General features: G+C 42.3%; 2 protein-coding genes across 3 annotated transcripts in view; both read right to left on the bottom strand.

Annotated features, from left to right (window-relative positions):
• dyrk1b (dual-specificity tyrosine-(Y)-phosphorylation regulated kinase 1B) overlaps positions 1-5605 on the bottom strand; it is a 68978-nt gene extending 63373 nt beyond the window's left edge. Inside the window, exon 1 of the mRNA XM_028579962.1 lies at positions 4895-5605. The gene's annotated coding sequence lies outside the window, so the exon portion shown is untranslated. The remainder of the gene's footprint in view (positions 1-4894) is intronic.
• Positions 5606-6095: 490 nt separating this feature from the next.
• Positions 6096-15900, bottom strand: fbl (fibrillarin). Of its 2 annotated transcripts, none has more exons than XM_028581524.1 (10): positions 15716-15900; positions 13877-13900; positions 13766-13813; positions 12776-12907; positions 12389-12483; positions 11828-11998; positions 11287-11419; positions 10901-11013; positions 10428-10573; positions 6096-7199 (listed from the first exon to the last, which is right to left on the bottom strand). In XM_028581524.1, exons 1-10 carry the CDS (start codon positions 15723-15725, stop codon positions 7175-7177), a joined length of 897 nt encoding a protein of 298 aa, XP_028437325.1. In that variant the 5' UTR covers positions 15726-15900; the 3' UTR covers positions 6096-7174. The 2 variants fall into 2 exon arrangements, with proteins under 2 accessions (XP_028437325.1, XP_028437324.1); XM_028581523.1 differs by having other exon boundaries at positions 13766-13849; positions 13886-13900.
• Between the last annotated feature and the right edge of the window lie 6502 nt (positions 15901-22402).

Here is a 22402-nt window from a genome sequence, read left to right as displayed (position 1 = left end):
GCAGATTCAATCAGAGTTAGCCCCTTATATATATATATATATATATATATATATATATATATATATATATATAAAAAAGTAACATTCGGGGAAAAGAGCAGAGCTGCTATGTCCCACAGCAAAGCCAATGGTCCTAATGAGCAGTGTTGGGAGTAACGTTGGCATCACAGTAATTCCACTACTTTGGGCATTGACTACAAATGTAACCAATCACCCTTTTTGAATTTCAGAACGCAACAACTCCTTACTTTTTGTCTCGATTGTCAGAGCAGCCTATTCCCTGATTTTTGTTAATTTCCGGGTTATGATCCAACGTCACCTGACTTTATGGCAGCAAAACGAATGACGCGACTCAATCTATCGGTACTGGACTGCCACTGCACTTGCTGGACGACAGTCGACGCAATTTGAGCTCACTGTCCTGGAAAGATTTTTTTTTTTTAACGGGTGTCATTTTACTCTGCCAAGAGTATTAAAAAGAGACTTGTGTTGATTGATTCGAAGACCTGTTGGAGCTACAATAAATAAGCCCATCAAAACATTTCTGTTGGGTTTTATTGTTTCACTACTTACATTTCATCAGAGTGATAGTGGCTCCAATCATAGATACCTTTGACAGGTGTCTTGTCCCACACTGTTCCACAGCAACACTAAATAATGTAGCTATGTGTGCATTAATAGTAGGGGGGGCTCACGATTCGATTCAGAGGCCAACGATTTGATTCCAAACCGATTATCGATCAACCATTTTTTTGTGTACATTTCCATGCGTGATTTTTTAAAAACATACATATAAATCTCAGTTTGCGAATCACTTCCTAGACAAAGCAGCTAGACAACGCTTAGATTTTGACATATATTTGTCACACACCAGTTTTAATGAAATGTTTTGCCTACTGGAGGTTTTTATTTTAGGTTAGTATTCTGTAGTCATTCCGTGCATAAGCCTTAAACCTGCTTGTGAAAGTCCCCTTCTCTCCCAGTAAGCTTCCATGTCAGAGGCGCAGTCATGTTTAAAGGTGGATAACTGGCTTCTGAGAACATGAAACATGAGGTGGTCAGATGTAATGTGATAAAGTAGATGAACAGCATATATGTGTTTTGCCTAATTATTTTATTTTTTCTCCTTTTGGCCATTTTTATGTGTTTTTTTTTTTCTGCACTCTTGCCTAAACCCTAAGTTAGGGCTGGGCGATATGGAGAAAATCAAATATCACAATATTTTTTGACAAATACCTCGATATTGATACCGCAACGATACTGTAGTGTTGACTATTGACGCTTTCACAAAATATTTACACAATAAGATTTTTGCTAAATGATCATCAGTAATGTGGATATAATGACTAAGTGGGTAAAGGCAAATAATAGAACAGTTACAACAGTCTGGTAAGTTCAGAAAATGACATCACTTTACTGTAATGCAGCCTTTAAAACCAGGAAAAGACACCACTTATGTCATATCACGATATCCAAAATCTAAGACGATATCTAGTCTCATATCACGATATTGATATAATATCGATATATCACCCAGCCCTACTCTAAGTTGTTGTCCATTTTCCCATCCTCTTTCAGTCACTCTGTTTTCGGATTTGTACTTGTCTGGAGACAGTAACTTTTAAATAAAAATCAACACATTTCAAAAAAAAAAATCGTGATGAATCTAAGAATCGATTATTTTTCCCACCTCTAATTAATAGAAGAGAACTGAAGCAGAGATTTAAAGGTAACGCGTGCATTACGTTCCTTAGTAACTTATTACTTTTATATAGAGTAGTTGATAAAGTAATTCAACTACGTTTGAGAGTAATAACTAGGAACTGCAACCGATTACTAATTTTCATTAACTTGCTAACGAGTGACGGTACAGATCCATATGTCCGACACGACTGAAGCGTGGTGTCGCAACGTCATACAGCCATGGTTGATGCTCCACGCCCCTGACCACCAGCTGATTGGACGAACACGTGAGGTGGGTCTAGCTACTCGAGAATTTCAACAGAGTATCATGGCGGCTCGTAGAGAATACAATCTCGTATTTTACAAAAATAGTCCACTGAAACGTGTTTCTGAAAACATTTTAAGCGAGAAATAGGCCACGCATTTGCTGAATCTGTCTTCATTTCAGATCGACAAAGGTCAGTTTGAAAGATATTCGTCTACTTCTACTGGATAGTCGTGTCGCGTTCAACGGATCATTTGCATAAGCGTTTTTTCCAATGCAGCGCTGCCTTCCTGGAATGCTTTGGAGGCGCGTTGAAGTCGCTTGCCGTCACCCATAGGAATAGAGTGGAGCGCAACAGTCGGTCAAATGGATCAGTACCATGAGGCAACATTCAGATTTTTGCCAAGTATAAAACTAGCTAAATAAATGAATGTAGAATTAAAACAACTGCCCTATACCCTATTTTTGTTCATCAATCCATTAACTGTTGCTGTAGGATTTTTTTGTTTTTTTTATATATATATATATATATAGAAAAAAACTATTAGGCTAATCAAGCCAATGGAATAGCTTAGTATTCTATACAAAGAAGCCATGTATAAAGGCTTTAGGCCACCCCACACATTATTGTAGGCCCGGGTTAATATGCAACTTAATTTTTTACAATATAATATGTAGTAGGGGGTCCCCTGCTCCGTCTCTTTTTCAGCTAGGGGTCCTTGGCTTCAAAAACATTGAAAACCCCCGATCTAGAGGGAGTGTTTGGATGAACTGTGGGCGTTGTATTACTTTAAATGTATTGTTTGTGTATTCATTTATGTATTATTTTAAAGACCAAATGTCTGAACTTGGTTTTACTGACATTCTTTACACATCTTAGTCAGCCACAAACCACAATTTCCAGATGAAATAGGGTGAATGCTGCCATTAGTTCGCATTATAATAAATGATCAATATTAAGAGGGGGCATGACTGCGCTGTCAGGTCAGTGGACAGATGTGAATCAGATCCACTTTAAGCAGCAGCAGCTGAAGGAACATCCGCTCAAGTTGAAAAAGTTTCAGCTTGAGAAGCCCAGGCTGTAGAGGGACAGGAGCAGAAAGGAACCGAGCCACGAGGGGAAGTCGAGGCTGTAGAGGGACAGGAGCAGAAAGGAACCGAGCCACGAGGGGAAGTCGAGGCTAAAGAGCAAAATGAGGGACACCAGGGTTCCAGGTAACTTTTGAAATAAGTCGGTCAGAGTCCAAAGAAAAATTGAAATTGGCGTGTCAAAGCTGTCACACACGGTCTGAGTCAGGGAACAAGTCCATTGGCTGTTTGAGGCCAAAAGACACAGACGGCGAAACCGCTCCAGCAGTCAAAGCATGCCAAAAATGTACTTCACATTGTGTCAGTGGGATGGAGCGTTATCTCGGAGCGAGGGAGAACACTGGAAGTCTGGCGCTGATCAGAGCCACTCCTAGATGCTCCACGCTCACTGTGCACCCAGGCTGCCATTAGATTGACCAGATCGGACTTGACGTTAAGTCTTATTTCTTTACTTTGCAGTATTGCAAAGTATAAAATGGTGTTACACTACAACTTTGCAAGATATGGTGCAGAACTGATACTGGGAAGGGATTTCTACTGAACCAACATCCAGCAAACATTCAGACTTATTCCAGTCTCTCTCTAGTTTTCGTGCTAATTAAGAAATGTGTCTATCCTGTGTAGCTCTAATGGAACTGCAACCGGCTGGATTACCAGTCAAATTCCACTGGATATATATAGTGTCTGTAAAGACACTTCTGACAGAAGCTTCAACCTGAGGAAATGTGTTCCCTTTCACCCATCTAGAATTTCCATGATGGCCTATGTATGGCCTTTTTTGATGGAAGATGACAAATGACTAAACAGTAATGCATACTAGTGATTCAACCTTCTTGTATTAAAAGATGTCAGACCACGACATATTTTGCTGAGCACCCGCAGAAAGAGGACCACAGACAGAGGAGATGTCAAGATGTCTTCCAGCTGTGCATCACCACTGCTCTCATCATAGCCCTGTTCTTTTCCTGGGAGCTGCCATCTCCCGGCAACTGACTGCCTGTGTCCCTCTACTCCAGGGCAGGGTAGGGGCTGGGGCTGATGCGGTAGCTAAGCTAGCGGCTAGCGTTGCCGTTAGCTGCTGTACGTTAGCAAATTATTGCTGCTGCAGATCTGCAGAGGACAGTCGGGGGTTGCTGGCTGGCTGCTTTGATAGCTCAAATCCATCGCCCATCCACACGCCACAGCAGAATCTAACCACATACTGTACACTTGAGGATAGCAACAGCAACACATCCATTCAATCATCTCCCCCAATCTCTGCTCAAATCCACCCGGCATCCTCTGCCTTTCTCGGTGGTGTCGTGCGTTAACTCAGTCAGGGCAGGTCGCGATACCACTGCTACTGAAGCTTGCCCAGACACACACACACACACCGCATCAATCGTTCGCCTCTTTATGGAATCGCCAGATGGTTAGCTGTTAGACACAGTCACAATGTAAACCTAGGAGGGCAGGGGGGCGGATAACCCTAACGATAGACTTAGAGGACATTTCATGCTAGAAAACGGAGTAACGGCATGTAGTCCATCATAATGATGCACGTCTCCGCTACTGTAGCTACGACAGCCAAGCCTTAAAATTGTCTAACACGACCCATTGTCCAGCACCGCCGTTAACCTACCTATTTCCCCCAAAAAGCCTGCCTTCTGCCCCATTAGCCACCTGAAAGCAGCAGCAGCGGCGGAGGAATGGGGACACGAGGCCGGGTGACAGGGGCGAATAACATGATGCTACCAAGCCCTGATTGACCGTCACTCTGTGCCTCTAACACACGCATTAGATACAAGTACCAACTGGCCCCATTCATACAGGAATATAAAAAATAAATAAAAAAAACGCCGACCGGCTGTGTCTTACCTCAGGCGGTGTGTCGAACCGAGAAGTTCCGCGTAGCAGCCATGTTCGGAACCCCTATCTCCCTCCGTCCACACGAACCGAGCCCCCTCCCCCGGGTCAGTCGTCCCTCTTCCACAGCAGAAATCCAAATAACTGGTTGTAGAATGATGATTTGCAGATACAATCCCGGTGAGATTAGTTTCCAGTAAAATGTGGTGTTTCTCCCGAGCTCAGAAAGCGGGGTGTCGATGGACACAGCTAGCCGTGCCTGAGGGGAGGAGGGCAGCCCGCCGCCTCCACCACGGACTCCTCTTTCTACTCTGAAAACTTCAGTTACTTGTTACAATTGTATTCTCACATATATAAGATTCTACCATACAACTGCAGCGTGGGCAGCTGGACTAACACGCCCGTCAGCTTTTTTTTTTTTTTAATTAAGCTAACATGAGCTAGCCATTAGCTAGCATGCTAGCTGCCTAATTAAACACTGCCATCGTAATTTGGAGGAAGACAGTCCGCACACTGCAGGCTGCTTGGCGGGCAACGGCCAGCCGATTGTCCGTTAGACAGTACAGGCAGCTATGACGGCGATATTAAGAACGAAATGTATTGTAGCAGGTAGGCACAGCTACAGCTAGCTCTCTGCTGGCTGTCAGCCCCTCCGTGATGTTAACATCGGTCAAAGGAGAGGGGCTGCATTGAGAGCGCACTCCCGACACCAGGCGAGCACGGCCCAGCGCGCTCCTGATACATTTACCACAAAATGGCTGCCATAACAGTCCGGCACAGACAGCCACGAATAATCGCCGAAAGTTTGTCTTTTCCCAGTTAAAAAAAAAAAAAAAAACTACCCGAGCTCACGTTGGATGATCTGTCCAGTCTCAGTTTTACGCGAACTGGCAGTTAACGGTGTATGGGAAGCATATATAATTTGAACGTTCAAAATGCCAAGCCAACACACCGACAGCGTACCCCACACCATCGGAGTTCTAACTCCAGGTTATACTGATAGTCCGCTGGCAGCTGGAGATGCTGCACTATCAATGGGCCACTAAGGACCTTTTGGAAAAGACTGCTCTAACAGGAGGTCCTTCAGTGCAGTTTTTAAAACCAAGAAATTGTTGGAATGAATGTTTAGTTAACATTTTGTATAGAGAGTACATTTCCAACTTAAGTTGGTAGCTTTACAATGTTATTTAGTCAAAGATTATGAGCCATCAAAAACAATCATAAACATTTTATTAAAACAAAGTTGCCAGTTAATGTCAAAAACAAACTGTTCCAAGCATAAATTCTGCTTTACACTTTGCCAACACAAGAGCAAGTCAGTGAAAAAGTCACCATCTATATTTGTCTGTACACACAGAGGGTCAAGTTTACCTCCTCACCACTAAACAGATCAGCATCAAGGGTTCCTTACCTACAAAGTGAGGGTATTGTGCAATAAGTACACACAACATTAAGACAGTATATTTGACCATACACAAGTTCTGACATAACTTATATACTAAAATAACTAGCCTTCTGAGGTGTGGTATGTGGGTAATAGGGATCTCCCTACCAATATGGGATTGTGCTACCTGGAATCAGAAGCAGCCTGATAAGGCAGTAATCAGAAGAGCAAATACATGTCATGAAAAAAAAAAAATAAAGACATTAAGTAAGAAAGGATGAGAAGCACAGATGAGCAATAAAATACTGAAATTAAAGTACTGACCAAACAAAATACTTCACTGGAGCCAAAATCAAACCATATAGTAGTAGTTCAAACTTGCATAACTGCATAAAAGTCCTGTTTATTATATCTGTAGAAAATACTCAGGGTAGAAGGTGGCAAATGAATTCATAAAATTCCCTCACAACTCACCTAAGGCTGGGGACACGCTACACAACCCTGGACCGCTGTCTTTTTATACTTGATACGCATCACTTGTGCATAACAGATGTGAAATAAGGCCGGTCCAACCAGATGTCAACCTTTACATATTATAAACCTTGTACTTCTAACATGATTTGCTCCCATCTGGCAAACCACTCAGATGACGATCTGTGGCTGAAATTGCCCCAAACGTCATGTAACGTGCTCCCAACCTTACCAGTGATAGATTAGAAGTTGGATGCTTGGTCAGTTAAGTGTCAGGGGACTAGGAAACCCAGCCAAATATGACGCCGATTGCTCGTGATGCTTTCATGGCATGATAGGCAGGCGGCGGTGCAGAGGAGGGCAAAGGACAACACAGAGTATAAAAAGTAGATGGTGGTGAAAATGGTAATCCGTTTCCCTGAGCCTCCGCCAACACCTCATTTCTTCTGTTTAGGTGGAGGTCTGAGGAGAGAAGGAAAAGGGCACGTTACTACACGTATATATGAAAAAGAGCAGGCACTATATGTGTAGAGCTGACCGCAGCGGTTTGGGAGGGTCTGGATGAATGGGTCCACCTGTCACCATAACTCAACTCTGGGAACATTAGTAGGAAGGGGAAACATCATGGAGCTCCGGAGCAGCACCATGACCATTTCTTCCTGTCGGTTTACTTATTTCAAATTCACCATATTAATGTGCAACTCCATGCGTTTTAATTGTAATCTCACACAGGTGCCTGTACTCACAACCTGTGTTACCTACACTGTAGAACTAATGTGGTGGATACTTAACAAACCCAGAGTAAGTCAAAGTTATTTGCAAGAGAACACAAAAGGTGAACGGTAAAATGATTACCTAAACTGTCTGTTGTAAACATCCACCCCAGTCTAGGTGTCCTCACAGTTTAACCCTCAAAGTCAATGTTTTTTAAGCCAAGGACACCTTAACAGAGAGACAGAGCAGGGACCCCCCAACATATTGTATAAAATGAAGCTGCATATTAAACTGGGCCTACAATAACGTGTGGGTGGCCTAAAGCCTTTATACATACGTTTAGTGCATAGAATACTAAGCTATTAAAATATTTGTTGGCATGATTTTATCAATTATGTTCTAAATCCATGTGACAGTGAATCCTTAGTTTGAACTGTATCTGTAATTTCCAGTAAGCCTATCAATGTTTTTCCCCTCACAAATAGGCTGATTTATATTTGCTAATAATGTCTTCATGTTAAGACATCGTCATTTTTGAAAAAAAACTTAAAAAAAAAAAACTATTTGGTGGCTCCCTTGCAGTAACTTTGACTCTTGAAAATCTTTTTCAAGAGAGTGTCCTGGGCAAGACAGGCAGCAATACAACCACACATACATAAAACAAAAAATACACAAACATAACCGAAACAGCAAATCCCTCAAATTCTAAAGACATCAGTCAAAACATCAGCCAGATGTGGCTGTCTCCAAGAGTTTTGAATACAGATTTGTCAAGAATGATAGTGTGTACAACATTATTATCTTGAACCAACTATTTTGAATACATGCAGACCTATTGAAACCCTGCAAGAGTCATGCAACAATGGACTGTGCTGCACAACATTTACATACACATTGGGTGAGACACAGCCAACAGCACAGGTTGAGTGCTCTAATCACACTTTGCTGCTACACTATCAATTTAAATTAGTGGTTTGATATCATGTTTCTTGTATGTGGTCAAAGTGTAACTTTTTAAATCACCACCAGACGGCGCTGTAGTTAACACAAGCGCTAGCAGTGCTGCCATATTCAACTCAAGCTGTAATGCAATGTTCTCAACCAGAGAGACTGCTGCGATTTACTGCCTTTGCACATCCCCGTTAGCATCTCTAACCACATCTGAGAAACAGAACATGAGGCAAATTAGTAAAAAAAAAAAAACAACAACGGTAGCCGTTACCGGCAGTATATTACCAAGGCTCCTTTTTCAGTCAATATACATATAGATAGATTAGACAACTATTTTAGGAATGGACCAAAATGATTAGCTAGACATGTGGGCTGGAATAACCCTAGGGTAAAGCAGAAAAGAAAAAGAGGCTTTATCTCTTATCTTCCTTGGAAATACTATTATAAAGGAGCACAACTAAGGTCTTTAATTGGTTGGTGTACACTCAAGTAAACACCTAGATATAAAGAAACTGAGCAAGCGATGAGAAAAGGAACATCGCTTAATGATGATTGGTGATCCTCCACTATCCAAACATCTTTTGGATGACCAAAGTAGAAGCGTGAGAACGAGCAGAAGTGAGTAAAAGCTATAATAGCAACGTAGAACAGTATTTTCAAGAATTCTCCCATCACTGGGGGTGGAACGGTACATGTATTGAACCAAAACGGTACGGGCGTCTCGGTACATGAATTTGCATGGAGAATATACGGCATAAATAAAAAAACTTTTAATAAAAAATTAAAATTAATGTAATGCAGAATTACTGTTAGATGTGGGTTTCTTTTTTTATATAATAAAGTTTAGTTTACTTGGAAGTAGAATCAGTTTACAGTACTCCCAGCACATATACAGAAAGTGACTAACGTAAGCCTCAAACAGTAGCTTATTTACGTGTGAAATACAATCCTAACAGAATTTGATGTCGTCAATTGTCTGTCAGTTTAGAGGTTGTCTCCTCTCTGGTCAGACTCGATGCCGTCCCCTTTATCTGGTTAGAGAGACGCATGTTCTGTCCTCAAGCCCCAGTCAAGATAGCCAATGACTCCATGTTATCTTAAAAAGTAGTGTTATGTTTTCTTACTATGCAAATAGTTTAATTTAACACACACAGAGAGAGAAATAGTAAATCACTACAATATTATTTGATTCAAAACAGTTTAATAAAGATGTGCTTTTCTTTAGGGACACCTAATCTATAGCGCCCGCCCCCGCTATACCGCTCCCGAGCTCCGCCTACATGTCGACGGTCCAGTGAGTGAGTCAGAGCTAGCAGCAATAAGGACAAGTAGCGTAGCCTAGAGTGGTGGTGGCCCCCACAAGGGTTAGAAGACCGGCCGGCCTCTTTAAGATCGCAAGTTTGGGAAAACAGTCAGGTCCAGTAGTACAGGCGACAGAGTGGTGGGTAAGACGAGGACTGCGTTGGCGTTGTTCAGCAGTTGTTGGGTTTGTGAGTGGAAATACATCTAACATGCTAACGCATATCCGACGCCATCACCCAGATCACCCAAGGTATGCCTGTCGCACTTAATAGCAAGAATACTTTTTTAATCTTTTGTGGGGGAAGGTCTCGCCAAAGTAGACTTTTGTTTTGTGATTATTTTATGTAATTTGCACTTCCATAAATAACAGATGATGCATTTTCAGTTGTATAGCTGATTGTCTTATTGTTTACAAGTTACAGATGGAGTCTGGAGATGATGTGGGGTACTTATAGTTTACATCTTTACATACTTCAGGCTGTTGCACCTAGCTCAGGGGAGAGACTGTATGACACCAGGTGGTACAGCCTGAGACATGCACAATAAAAAAAAATTAAAATTGCCTACTGCACTTTTGTTTGTTTTCCCTCCATTGTACCGAACCGTGACTAATGTGTACCGTTCCACCCCTACCCTTCACTGACTGCTTTTGAAACTCATTTTGCTGTTGAAACTTGAATTACTATTGTGAGTGGACTGGAATGCAGTGTGATGTTGGCATACCTGTAGATGCCCACCACAACAGCGTGGTCTCTCTCGTAGGGCTCTAGTGTGAGCTGCTCCTGTGGTTTCATGTTCTCAGAACTCATCTTCTTCACTTCTGAGGCAAACACAGCCTCTGGAGCCGCTGTCGAGTCTATACAGTTAGCCTGAAGTAAACGAGACAGAGGGAGACACTTCAGAGTCTAACAGCTGACCATACACTGAACACGCAGCTCAAGAGGTCAGAGTAAACACTGGCCTGTACATGAAATTTTACGCAAAGCAGCAATATTCCAAACAGTTTTTTGTCCCCTAGTTCAATTCAGTCCTTTGAGTATGATTCCAATCTGATGATCAAACAGCATATAGAAATATTTTGGGCTTTTTTTTTAATCAGTCCAGATAAATTATCTCTGGACTTCACCGTCACATAGCCAGTAACCAACACAATAACTGGAGTTAGTGCTTCATGTTAGAGGCGGGCATTAGTGTACCTTGATGGAGATAACAAAGTGTCCTCCGTTTTTCAGGAAGTTGTGAGCGTTCAAAGCAACAATCCTTGTCTGGTCAGGCTGGGCAACATCAGCAAAAATCACATCCACCATGCCTAGAAAGGGACAAGGCGTTAATGTCCGCACACACAGCATCCGTTTACACATTTATTAATGTTTGAGATGAGCCTGGCGAATGCATTATGCTTCTTCCAGTCCATATTCAACAATCAGCAGATCCATCAAGCTACGTGGCAATCATGTCAAATTATCAATAAGTTCAAGTGTGCATTATGTAGATTTGGTAACCTTGTAGGCATCAGATGTTTGTTCAGGACAGAACCATGATCAATCTACTAAGTCTCCTGCTGTGGATCAGGACTACCTACCAACCAGCATGCGGTATTTGTGCGGGTGGCGGGCGTCTTCGATAATTGGAATGATGTTGGTGCGTTTCTTTGCCACATTGAGAAGGTCACGGCCCGATCGATGGGAAAACTCCACAGCGTAGACCAGCCCTTCCTGTAACACAGACAGGTTAAACTCTGAAAATATAATCTCTCTCTCTCAATTTATCTCATGTTTAATTCAGTTTCTCATGTGGACCGATTGATTAGTCATTTTAACACTGAACCAATCGCTATTCTTGCTCAGCTTTTAATGCCTGTATTTACAGGTTAAGTTATTGGCATGTCAATTAAAGTACTTAGTTTTATAGGATTAAACAATCAGAAAGTTATTAGAACAACATTGTTGGGCCATTCTGAGCTTTAATCATTTCAAAAATGTTATTGATATTGTGTAATTACAGTTTAAAGTTCCTGGGACTGTTTGGTGTATTCCGAGGCCGCAGCTTGTAGATGGGTTGTGTTGGAAAAACTCACGACAATTGAAACCTTTGGAGGGCCACCAACAGTGTGTAGTACTCACCGGTCCAACAATGTCAGAAACGTGGGACACTGTGGTGCCAGAGGCAGCTCCCAGGTACATGACCTTTGCTCCAGGCTTTATATGGATCTGGTCTACTCCTCCCAAGATGGCTGCTGCCAGTTTGGAGCGGAATGGATTCCAGGCTCTGTATTCAATCTTAATCTCTCCCTCCTAACAGAGTGTAAGAAAACAGCAAATTGGAATTTAACAAAGCCTGGCCATAGCACTAGAGCCCATAGCTGCTGATTTCACAACACTGATGCAGACGTGTTCTTATATGTGACGAAAAGATAATTCAAACATTTATGTAACTTAATCGTTTTCAATGCAATGCAGTAAAGGTCAGCACTTCTAACCTTGTTAAGCCTTTAAATGGACAGGACAGGTGATCGTCACAGGTTGGAGTCGAACCCTGGACCTCTGCGTCGAGGCATAAACCTCTACATTTATGTGCGCCTGCTCTACCCACTGAGCCAACCCGGGCCCCAGCAGCACTTATAATCTTAATGCAAGATTGACGTGGTACCTACACTGTGTGACTGCAGTGAACAACAATCTCACCTCCACACTCATTCTCTTCTCTCCGTACACAGACTCTCCCACCACCATGTTCTTGGTCACCAGAGCGTCCTCCTTTCCTCTGCAGATGAACACTCCTGAGGGGACACACACACACACACACACCACCAGTCAGAATCTATACAGTACACATATACAGTACTAGTCAAAAGTTTGAACACGCTTTCCCATTCAAATAAACTCGGAAGCGTGTCTAAACTTTAGACTGGTACTGTAGAAAGATGAGTTTTACACTGCTACATCACTTTTACAAGTGCAGAACTACGTAGAAACCATGGTAGAATGAACAACTGCTAAACCTCTGACCCAAGCAGCAACAGGGTTTCAGCGGATAGTTATAACATATATAATAACAGTATTTATAAAAACCTTCATGTCTGTGTGGCTCCACCACAACTTTCCTCCCCGCTCCAAAGCCTCCTCTGCCCCCTCTTCCTCTCGGGGTGCCTCTGCCGCCACCCCGGCCCCGAAATCCTCCACCTTCTGGAGACCTGAATCCACCTGAAAAAAACACCAATAGAGCTATTCAGGTAAACAGAAGAAACATCTGTGCCCTGGTAATACAAACACACTTGCACTTTTCATGGAAGTTATATTTAAAATGTGCTGCGTTTATAACGGTTCATTTATTTTCCGTAGCTCAGTCAGTATTTGGGTTCACTGTGTTAATGCATGCGTTCTTAAAAGGGTAACTTAGATTTTTTTTTTTTTTTTTTTTTTTCAACTTACTCATGGATTGGTGTCTGGTTCACATAAGTGACTTATGTGAGCAAGAATCTTTGAAATTGGTGACATTTTTGGACAACTGCGCATCTTCAGTTAGAGTCCACTAAAAGTGCTGTTTTTGTCGCTGACAGGCTCCGATTATTATTCGAAGTGTCTGACAACATTATGGAAAGGATCCCTACAGAGACTGTTAAAATAAACTCTTAATTCACCCTTTACATGTGAAAATAGGCCATCTGTATACACGCTAAAAGTACTGATTATTTACATAGAGTCTGGTAGATTTGGGGGCTGTTTCATGTTAAACAAAAAGGATCTTACTCAAAAAAAAAAAAAAAAAAAAGTCTATAGGGATCCTTGCCATAATGTTGTCAGACACAAAACAGCACCTTTAGTAGACAAACTGACGCATTTGCCCCACGTTATTACATTGCAGCCCGGTTCATGGCTACCGTTTACAGCGTTGTAGCTCAGTACTAGACCAATTTAAAAGATTGTTCTTAACATTAGTCACCTAAGGCACCAATGCTGGGGAAATAGGTGTCAGTTTGAAAAAAGAAAATAGCCTTTAAATAAAAAAAAACAACAACATTTTGTTCTGTAATCAAACTACAATAATGTGCATGATCTCACCTCTTCCTCCCCTGAATCCTCCTCGTCCTCCCCGGTCACCGAATCCTCCTCGTCCTCCCCGGTCACCGAATCCTCCTCTTCCTCCTCGTCCTCCCCGGTCACCGAATCCTCCTCTTCCTCCCCGAGGACTGAACCCTGGAAAAACAAACAGATAGTAGGTTAAGTAATACCAGTGGGGCCTGCACATGTAGCTAACATAGGAGCTGCTATGCACCTCTTCAAAAGTCAAACGAATGTGGGGACCACACCGATTAAGTCCACACACTCCGTTTGGGCTGCTGTGTCCTCACTTACATGATGCAGTTGCAGCAAAGGAGTTATTACCAGGGTTTATCCTGCATAGAGGATTTTTTGGCCAGCCACACAATAAGAATTAATAAAAAATAGAAATTAGGGTTAAATCTTCTCCAAATATGGATTAAAGCAATTTATCAAACAACCGTTGAACAGGCAGAACATAAACTTGAATATGAGAGATAATCTCAGTTTTACCATCCAGAGTCAGCCGGACTGACAGAGTCAGATTTATATATAAGTCATTCCTGTACGTGGACCTATCATGCTTACTGTCTTGGGTAGTTCTCCCCCCAAAGGTCCATTCTGAGTCAGAAAAACACCCTGATTACAATTCCATGCAGCAAGTCGAGGAACTAAATCCATGTAACGCTGTAGAAAGATACTGTAGTGATAAAACCCTGCTTTATATTTCAACACAGAGATGCTCCCCCCCCACAAGTTGCTGCTGAGTGAAACAAGGACAGCTTGTTGTGGTAAAAACATTTAAATAAAAAAGGTTGCTGGCTGCACATGCCCCTGAAGTAACTGATGTGTTCAAAGCACACCATGTGGGCATACTGTTCATATCCTTGGGAAATAATGGATTTCCTTTGAAAAGCCCATTTTATTAAGCTTTTGAAACATACATTGTCCATGTTTGGTAGCTAGCATGTTTGTCCTCCCTTTAACTGGCTTCATTTTTTAAACCGGAGCAGCACCAACTGTAGCGTCTGCTGTGTGGAACATGAAATGGACCATGGTGGTCCTAGAGTAGCTTTAAAACTGACCCAGGAGGAAGGCGGACATTACGGGGAGATTCTGAATAGCGGCAATGCATTGTGTATTTAAAGAAAGTGGGCTTGTTTACGTTTGAAGGACGTAGCTATATAACGAAATAACGAGGCCAGGGGTTACCCAGCCTTACGACATCGCATGAAACCAAGGCTGCTCGAGCATTATATCATTTTTAAGGTATTTCTGCGGTAACTCATATTTATTGTTCACAGCACACATAATGTGATACAAAGTCCTACGTAACGTAACATCAGGTTGACTTATTTTAAATCCCTGCTACATCTCGCCCTCGTTGAACTATGACGGTGTGAATACCGACCTACCGTAAATACAAACACACGAGGTGGTTCCTACCCGGGCTAATGCTAGCTGAAGCTAACGTTAGCCTCGTGGCAAAAAGTAGAAAAAGCAGCGTAATTAAACAGCTCAGATTTAGCCCCGTAAACAACTTTATGTTTAGCTATACTTATTAACGTTACATAAAACATGTTGCTGGTTAACGTGACGTCGGAGGGCTCGTGGTCAACTTTAATTCTCACGGAGACTAGAGCACGTGTGTGTTTAGCGCTGTGGGAGCTGCAGCTGCTGGACTCCTCTTACTCGTTACCGTCAACGTTATACGGAAGCTTCAGTCGTTAACGTAACGGTACATTTCGCCAACATTAACGGAGAAAGCGTCCACTCCCTTGGCGGCACTTTTCTCTCCGGTGTAAGAGCGGTTTACCGTGAAGTAAACGGAGCTGCATGGCGGTGTAGGCCGAGCACACATCAGCCCCTTTAACCTCAAACACACCGCGGAAAGATTTACTAACACTCATTTAAACATATCTATATACATTAGTCTACAGCGTTACTTTAACACGGCCATTTCTACCGTACCTGGTCTCATGGTAGCTGATGTACGGCGTTAAACGGACACTGCAGCGGAACTCCGGTACTTCTCCTCGGCTGTGTCTCTCTCTGAACAGACACGCGCACTGTGGTGGCCACACGTGCAGCTCCCGCCCTCTTCTTCTACTGTTCAGTCACTCATGTTTTACGACACATTAGCGCCACCAGCTGGCATGGAGTAAGTGTGCCTTTTATAAATGAAGCCAACAAATCAAATGTATTAATGCATTCATTCACAAAAAAAAAGTAGTGTAAAGAGTATAGTTTAGTGTGCTGCAGCTTCTTAGGGGTTCATTGATCAAATCATTAACTAACAATCGATCCATTTAATTGTGGTATATTCCTTGGAGATACACTACCAAGAATAAATGCTCAAATAAACCCATCAGGAATTACATTAAAGATGTAACTCTGCCCTCAAGAAGATTTGTTTGGGGAAATGAATTGGCCTTCTGGCCCAGCTCTCTTTTTGTCACAACGGTGCGATAAATTGAATGTAATACCGCACCTGCTGCGCCGATTCTCCGACCAATCTCCCGCTCCATTGTCCCCTCACTCGCGAACAAGACCCCAAGGTATTTGAACTCCTTCACTTGGGGTAAGGACTCATTCCCTACCTGGAGTAGGCACTCCATCGGTTTCCTGCTGAGAACCATGGCCTCAGATTTAGAGGTGCTGATCCTCATCCCAACCGCTTCACACTCGGCTGCGAACCGATCCAGTGAGTGCTGAAGGTCACAGGCCGATGATGCCATCAGGACCACATCATCTGCAAAGAGCAGTGATGAGATCCCCAGCCCACTGAACTGCAACCCCTCCCCACCCCGACTACGCCTTGATATCCTGTCCATAAATATTACAAACAGGATTGGTGACAAAGCGCAGCCCTGGCGGAGGCCAACCCTCACCTCAAACGAGTCCGACTTACTGCCAAGAACCCAGACACAGCTCTCACTTTGGTCGTACAGAGATTGGATGGCCCTGAGAATAGACCCCCTCACCCCATACTCCCGCAGCACCTCCCGGGGGACCCGGTCATACGCCTTCTCCAAATCCACGAAACACACGTAGACCGGATGGGCATACTCCCAGTCTCCCTCCAGGATCCTTGCGAGAGTGAAGATCTGGTCCATTGTTCCACGACCAGGACGGAATCCACATTGTTCCTCTTCAATCTGAGGTTTGACTATTGGCTGAACCCTCCTTTCCAGTACCTTGGAGTAGACTTTACCTGGGAGGCTGAGACGTGTTGGAACACACACTCTGGTCCCTCTTTTTGAAAAGAGGAACCACCACCCCGGTCTGCCACTCCTTTGGCACTGTCCCAAACTTCCACGCAATGTTGAAGAGGCGTGTCAACCAAGACAGCCCCTCCACACCCAGAGCCTTGAGCATTTCTGGACGGATCTCATCCATCCCACTGTGGAGTTGTTTGACTACATCAGTGACTTCCGCCTGGGAAATTGACAACAATCCCCCATCATCCTCCAGCTCTGCCTTTAACATAGAGTGCGTATTAGTCGGATTCAGGAGTTCCTCAAAGTGCTCCTTCCACCGCCCTATTACCTCCTCAGTTGAGGTCAACAGTGTCCCATCCTTACTGGACAAAGCTTGGATGGTTCCCCGCTTCCCCCTCCTGAGGTGGCGAACGGTTTTCCAGAAGCACCTTGGTGCCGACCGAAAGTCCTTCTCCATGTCTTCTCCAAACTTCTCCCACACCCGCTGCTTTGCCTCTTTCACGGCAGAGGCTGGAGCCCTTCGGGCCCTTCGGTACCCTGCAACTGCCTCTAGAGTCCTCTGGGATAACATATCCCGAAAAGACTCCTTCTTCAGTCGGACGGATTCCCTGACCACCGGTGTCCACCACGGTGTTCTTGGGTTACCGCCCCTTGAGGCACCTAAGACCCTAAGACCACAGCTCCTCGCCACAGCTTCAGCAATGGAAACTTTGAACATTGTCCACTCGGGTTCAATGCCCCCAGCCTCCATAGGGATGAACAAAAAGCTCCGCCGGAGGTGTGAGTTGAAAGTCTGTCGGACAAAGTCCAACCCCTATCCAGGAGTATGGTTCCAGAACCGAGACTGTGCGTAGAGCCCCACCAGATCTAACCGGTAGTTCTCCACCTCCCGCACCAGTTCCGGCTCCTTCCCACACAGAGAGGTGACATTCCACGTCCCCAGAGCCAGCGTCTGCTGCCCAGGTCTGGTCCGTCGAGGCCCTTGACCTTCACCGCCTGTGTGGCAGCCCACCCGACCCCAGCAGTTCCTCCCACAGGTGGTGGGCCCATGGGATGGAGAGATAGGTGCCGCGTAGCTTTTTCGGGCTGTGCCCGGCCGGGCTCCGTGGCAAACCCGACCACCAGACGCTCGCTGACGAGCCCTCCATCTGGGCCTGGCTCCAGACGGGGGCCCCGGGCTTCCTCCGGGCAGGGTCACTCTACCTCTTCCTCGGACACTCATAGGGTTTTTGAACCATTCTTGTCAGGCCCCTCACCTGAGACCACTTTGCCTCGGGTGACCCTACCAGGAGCACAAAGCTCCAGACAACACAGCCCTCAGGTTCAGAGGGACACACAAACTTCTCCACCACGATAAGGTGATGGTTCCCTGCATCTTCTTAGGGGTTCATTGATCAAATCATCAATTAATAATCGATCCATTTAATAGTGGTATATTCCTTGGAGATACACTACCAAGAATAAATGCTCAAATAAACCCATCAGGAATTACATAAAAGATAAGATAACTCTGCCCTCGAGAAGATTGTTTGGGCTTCACTTTATGGAGAAATTAATTGGCAGGAAATTTGGCTGGAGACAAATGCTGTCTTAATAACAACAACGTCCTTTACAATCTTGCATAACATAGTATATTCAGCAAAGACATTAAGAGAGATTTAGACTTGATATTTGGCAGACACTTTAATACTTTAATCAAGAACTGTGTGGTAACACTATTAGATACATTAAAATAAGAAGGCAGTTAAGACTGATTTTGTGTTTGATAAATTTCTCATGTACCCATGATGCATTGATTTGATTTGGATGCGTATCATATTTTCTGCTTGCTATTTATTTTATATTTTGACATATATTATCTTTGTATATGCACCTCTGGTATTGACATTTGTGTGTATCTAGCCTACAGTACATAGTGATGATGTAAAAACTGACAGAGAATCATTCATAATTTCAAAATATATGAGTCTAATTAATCAAATTATTTGCACTCAGTTAACCCACAGGTTTCCTACTTTGCCCAGTTGGTTATCCTTGCCAACAGTATATAAAGTTGTTCAAATCAGCTTACGCCCTAATGGAGTCTTTCACATCAAGGTATTGCTAAAAACTCTGCTCGCCTAGGCTCCTGTCTGTTTATGGTTCATGCATGTCTGCTCCCCCCTGTGGTCTGCTTTTCTTTGTTGCTGACCTCTGCTTTGAATCTACACTAAGTAAACCATATTTTGGTCTGAGTCCAGACATCTTTGTCTAGAAATGTTACAGTGCGTATGATGTATCTACAGTATGAGTGCCTCACAGAGAGGGCCGCCAGTCAGTGATGGGGATGGATATAGGCATTTTATTATGGAATAATGGACTGTTGGTGCTCAGTCAGTCACACATCACCACTGTTTATAATTATTACTAATATGGACCAACACAATGTGACTGTCTTTAACCCTGAGTGGATAAACCCCTCTTTATCATATAATGTTCTCATTCTTCCACTCAGTGTCCAGGAGTAAATACATTTACTGTAACAAGTAGGCTACAGTAGTTCAGTCCAAATGTTAAAGGTACTTTTACTTTACTTGAGTCTTTTCTCTTCATGCCACTTTCTACTTCTACTCCGCTACATTTCAGAGAGAAGTATTGTACCTTTTACTCCACTACATTCACCTGACAGCTTTAGTTACTAGTTACTTTACACATTAAGATTTCTGCACACAAAACACATGTAGTTAATAAAATCTGATGTTTTATTATGAATGAAACTAGCCAACAATATAAGGGCCTACAAGTCCAGCTGAAATGATCAGACCATTAAACACACAACTGGTTGGATCGTTTTCCTAGCCTGACAAGCCAGACCCACATCCAGATGTAGGGTCTGGGAACTCACCATTGACGGAGCTCGATCCGAGGGGCGGGATAAACGGTTGTCTTTCAAATTCCCTCTGCACGCGAAAGGATAGCACTACAACCAACCAGAGCAACGAAGAAGGTAGCAGAGCTAGTTGATAGATTAAACTTTTGCCGTATCCGGTCGGCAAAACTCCGAACACATCTTCCTTTTTTAAGAATGATTTATGTGCCGTTCTTTGTTCTTTTATCAAAGAAAAGCTTAACTCCAAGTCTTCCAGAAGTCCGCTGTTCCCAGCAGCAGCAGCCATAAGCCCCGCCCACCGACTCTATACACAATGTGATTGGCCTGACCAAAATTTGGTTTTTGCAGCTTGAAAGTCAAGTTTCTCTTTATTGACATAAAGCACCAACATACAAAACTCTCCTTGGGGAAAGATATACATGCTTACATACAATACAAATGTTGTAGAAAAATTACCTGAGAAAAGAAACAACGAAGAAAAAAACAAAGAGGGGGAGCTGCCTAAAATATACAAGTCAAAAGCAAAAAGGCTAGAGAAAGTAAAATTAACATTTAGAGCGGTACACAAGGAGACATCCAAAACAGTAATTTCCTAGATATGTCACTACATATTTTCCTTGCAATCTTAGTAGATTTGATCTTTTTCAATGAGGAAAAAAACAATTTAAAGTCATTTTTAAACCAAACAAAGGAAGGCTTAGAAGATCTCCACTTACTGCAATGAATATGATATTTACCCATTAGAATAATCATGTTGACTAAGTCTGATATTGATGAATCTATATTATCCATATAAAAGAGGATGTGTGGTAAGGTCAGAGTAGGGATATTACCCATCTTAAGGGACAGCCAATTATGTATCTCAGACCAAAAGCAGTTGGACACAGGGCAAAAAAAGAACATGTGATCCAGAGTTTCATCAGCCACCTCACAAAAAAAACAAGGGTCAACATCAAATTTGAATCTTCTCTTAAGAAAGTCAGCGACCGGAAATATCTTGTAGATTATTTTAAGTTGAGTCTCTTTGACTTTAGGGGAAACGGGCAATTTAATGAATTTAAAATGTGCTTTTTCTATGGACAAAGTGTCCATGTTCAGAACCTGTATACACAATCCTCTGTTATATCCAAAAACTAATTTAGATTTCAAAGCATCACTAATACATTTATTATTACATTTATTGTCAAATAAAGTACAACCATTAATGACTAAATTTGATAAAGTTGGTAAGGGTCTTGATCTTGCATATAACAATGTGTTTTGAATTAACTGTAATAATGGTACAGGTATTGCTTTACAGATCTTATTGTATTCTCTATATGTACAGTTTAGATTATATTTGTCTAAAAAAGCTTTATATTCCAAAAAGTTACCATTGTCATCTATAATATCATTCACAAATACAATGCCCTTTTCGTACCAATCATACCTAAACAATGATTTCCTATTGATTATAATGACCCTATTATTCCATAAGGTAGATCCATGTGGAGAAAAGTTATGGGTAAATATCATTTTCCAATATTGGAGAACTTGTTTGTGGAAGTTTGACAACTTAACAGGAATTTTGGTCACCTCAAAATCACATTGCAGAAGAAAATCAAGCCCTCCTACTTTCCTAAATAGATGTCTGGGTATGTGAAACCACATAGAATTTGGTTGTGATGGATATGTTTTCAACCAGTTAATCTTAAAGGTCCCAAACATTGATTCAAAGTCCAATGCTTTAATACCACCCATATCATACTCTTTAACCAGCTGTGATTTCTTAATATAATGGGTTTTGTTTTTCCACAGGAATTGGAAAACGATTGAATTTGCTTTCTTAACATTACCGGAAGAAACATACAGGGAGTGGATAAATGACTTTGGAAATACCTTCTGATTTAGACAAAGTGACTCTACCAAAGATAGTGAGATCTCTAGTAAGCCAGCGACTCAACGATTTCTTCATATCTGTTAAACGGTTAGAAAAATTAACATCTTCCCTTCTAATTGTATTTTTAGATAGAACTATTCCTAGATATTTCACTTCAGCTTTAACCTCAATAGATGAGATGATAGAATCAGTTGATGAGTGAATGGGAAGTAGCTCACATTTTTTAATATTGAGGGTTAATCCTGAAGCTTTAGAGAAAATTGATACTGAATCAAGGGCAACATCAACCATGAACGTATCCCTTAAAAGGATTGCTGTGTCGTCTGCAAACTGACTAATTTTAAATACCTTGTCAAATATTGAGATCCCATGCAAGTTGGGGTTGTGATTAATGAACATTATAAGAGATTGGGTGGCTAGAATAAACAGTTTGGGAGAAATCGGGAATCCCTGCCTAAAACCGCGGAGCACTTCAAACCTAGGAGTTATACCAGAATTAAGAGACACAGAACTATATATATCAGTATAAAACATCTTAATTATTTTACAAAAGTTGCTCCCAAAACCTAAAAAATCTAGGATTTCAAATAAAAAGGTATGTTCAACAGTATCAAATGCCTTATAAAAATCAAGAAATAAAATAAAAGCATCAGTGTAAATGAAGTCTCGATAATCAAGCATGTTTAGTA

The sequence above is a fragment of the Perca flavescens genome, chromosome 6 (assembly GCF_004354835.1).
Source record: "Perca flavescens isolate YP-PL-M2 chromosome 6, PFLA_1.0, whole genome shotgun sequence".
Classification (NCBI taxonomy): domain Eukaryota; kingdom Metazoa; phylum Chordata; class Actinopteri; order Perciformes; family Percidae; genus Perca; species Perca flavescens.
Note: the sequence above shows the minus strand (reverse complement) of the source record. Positions and strands in the feature narration are given on the sequence as shown.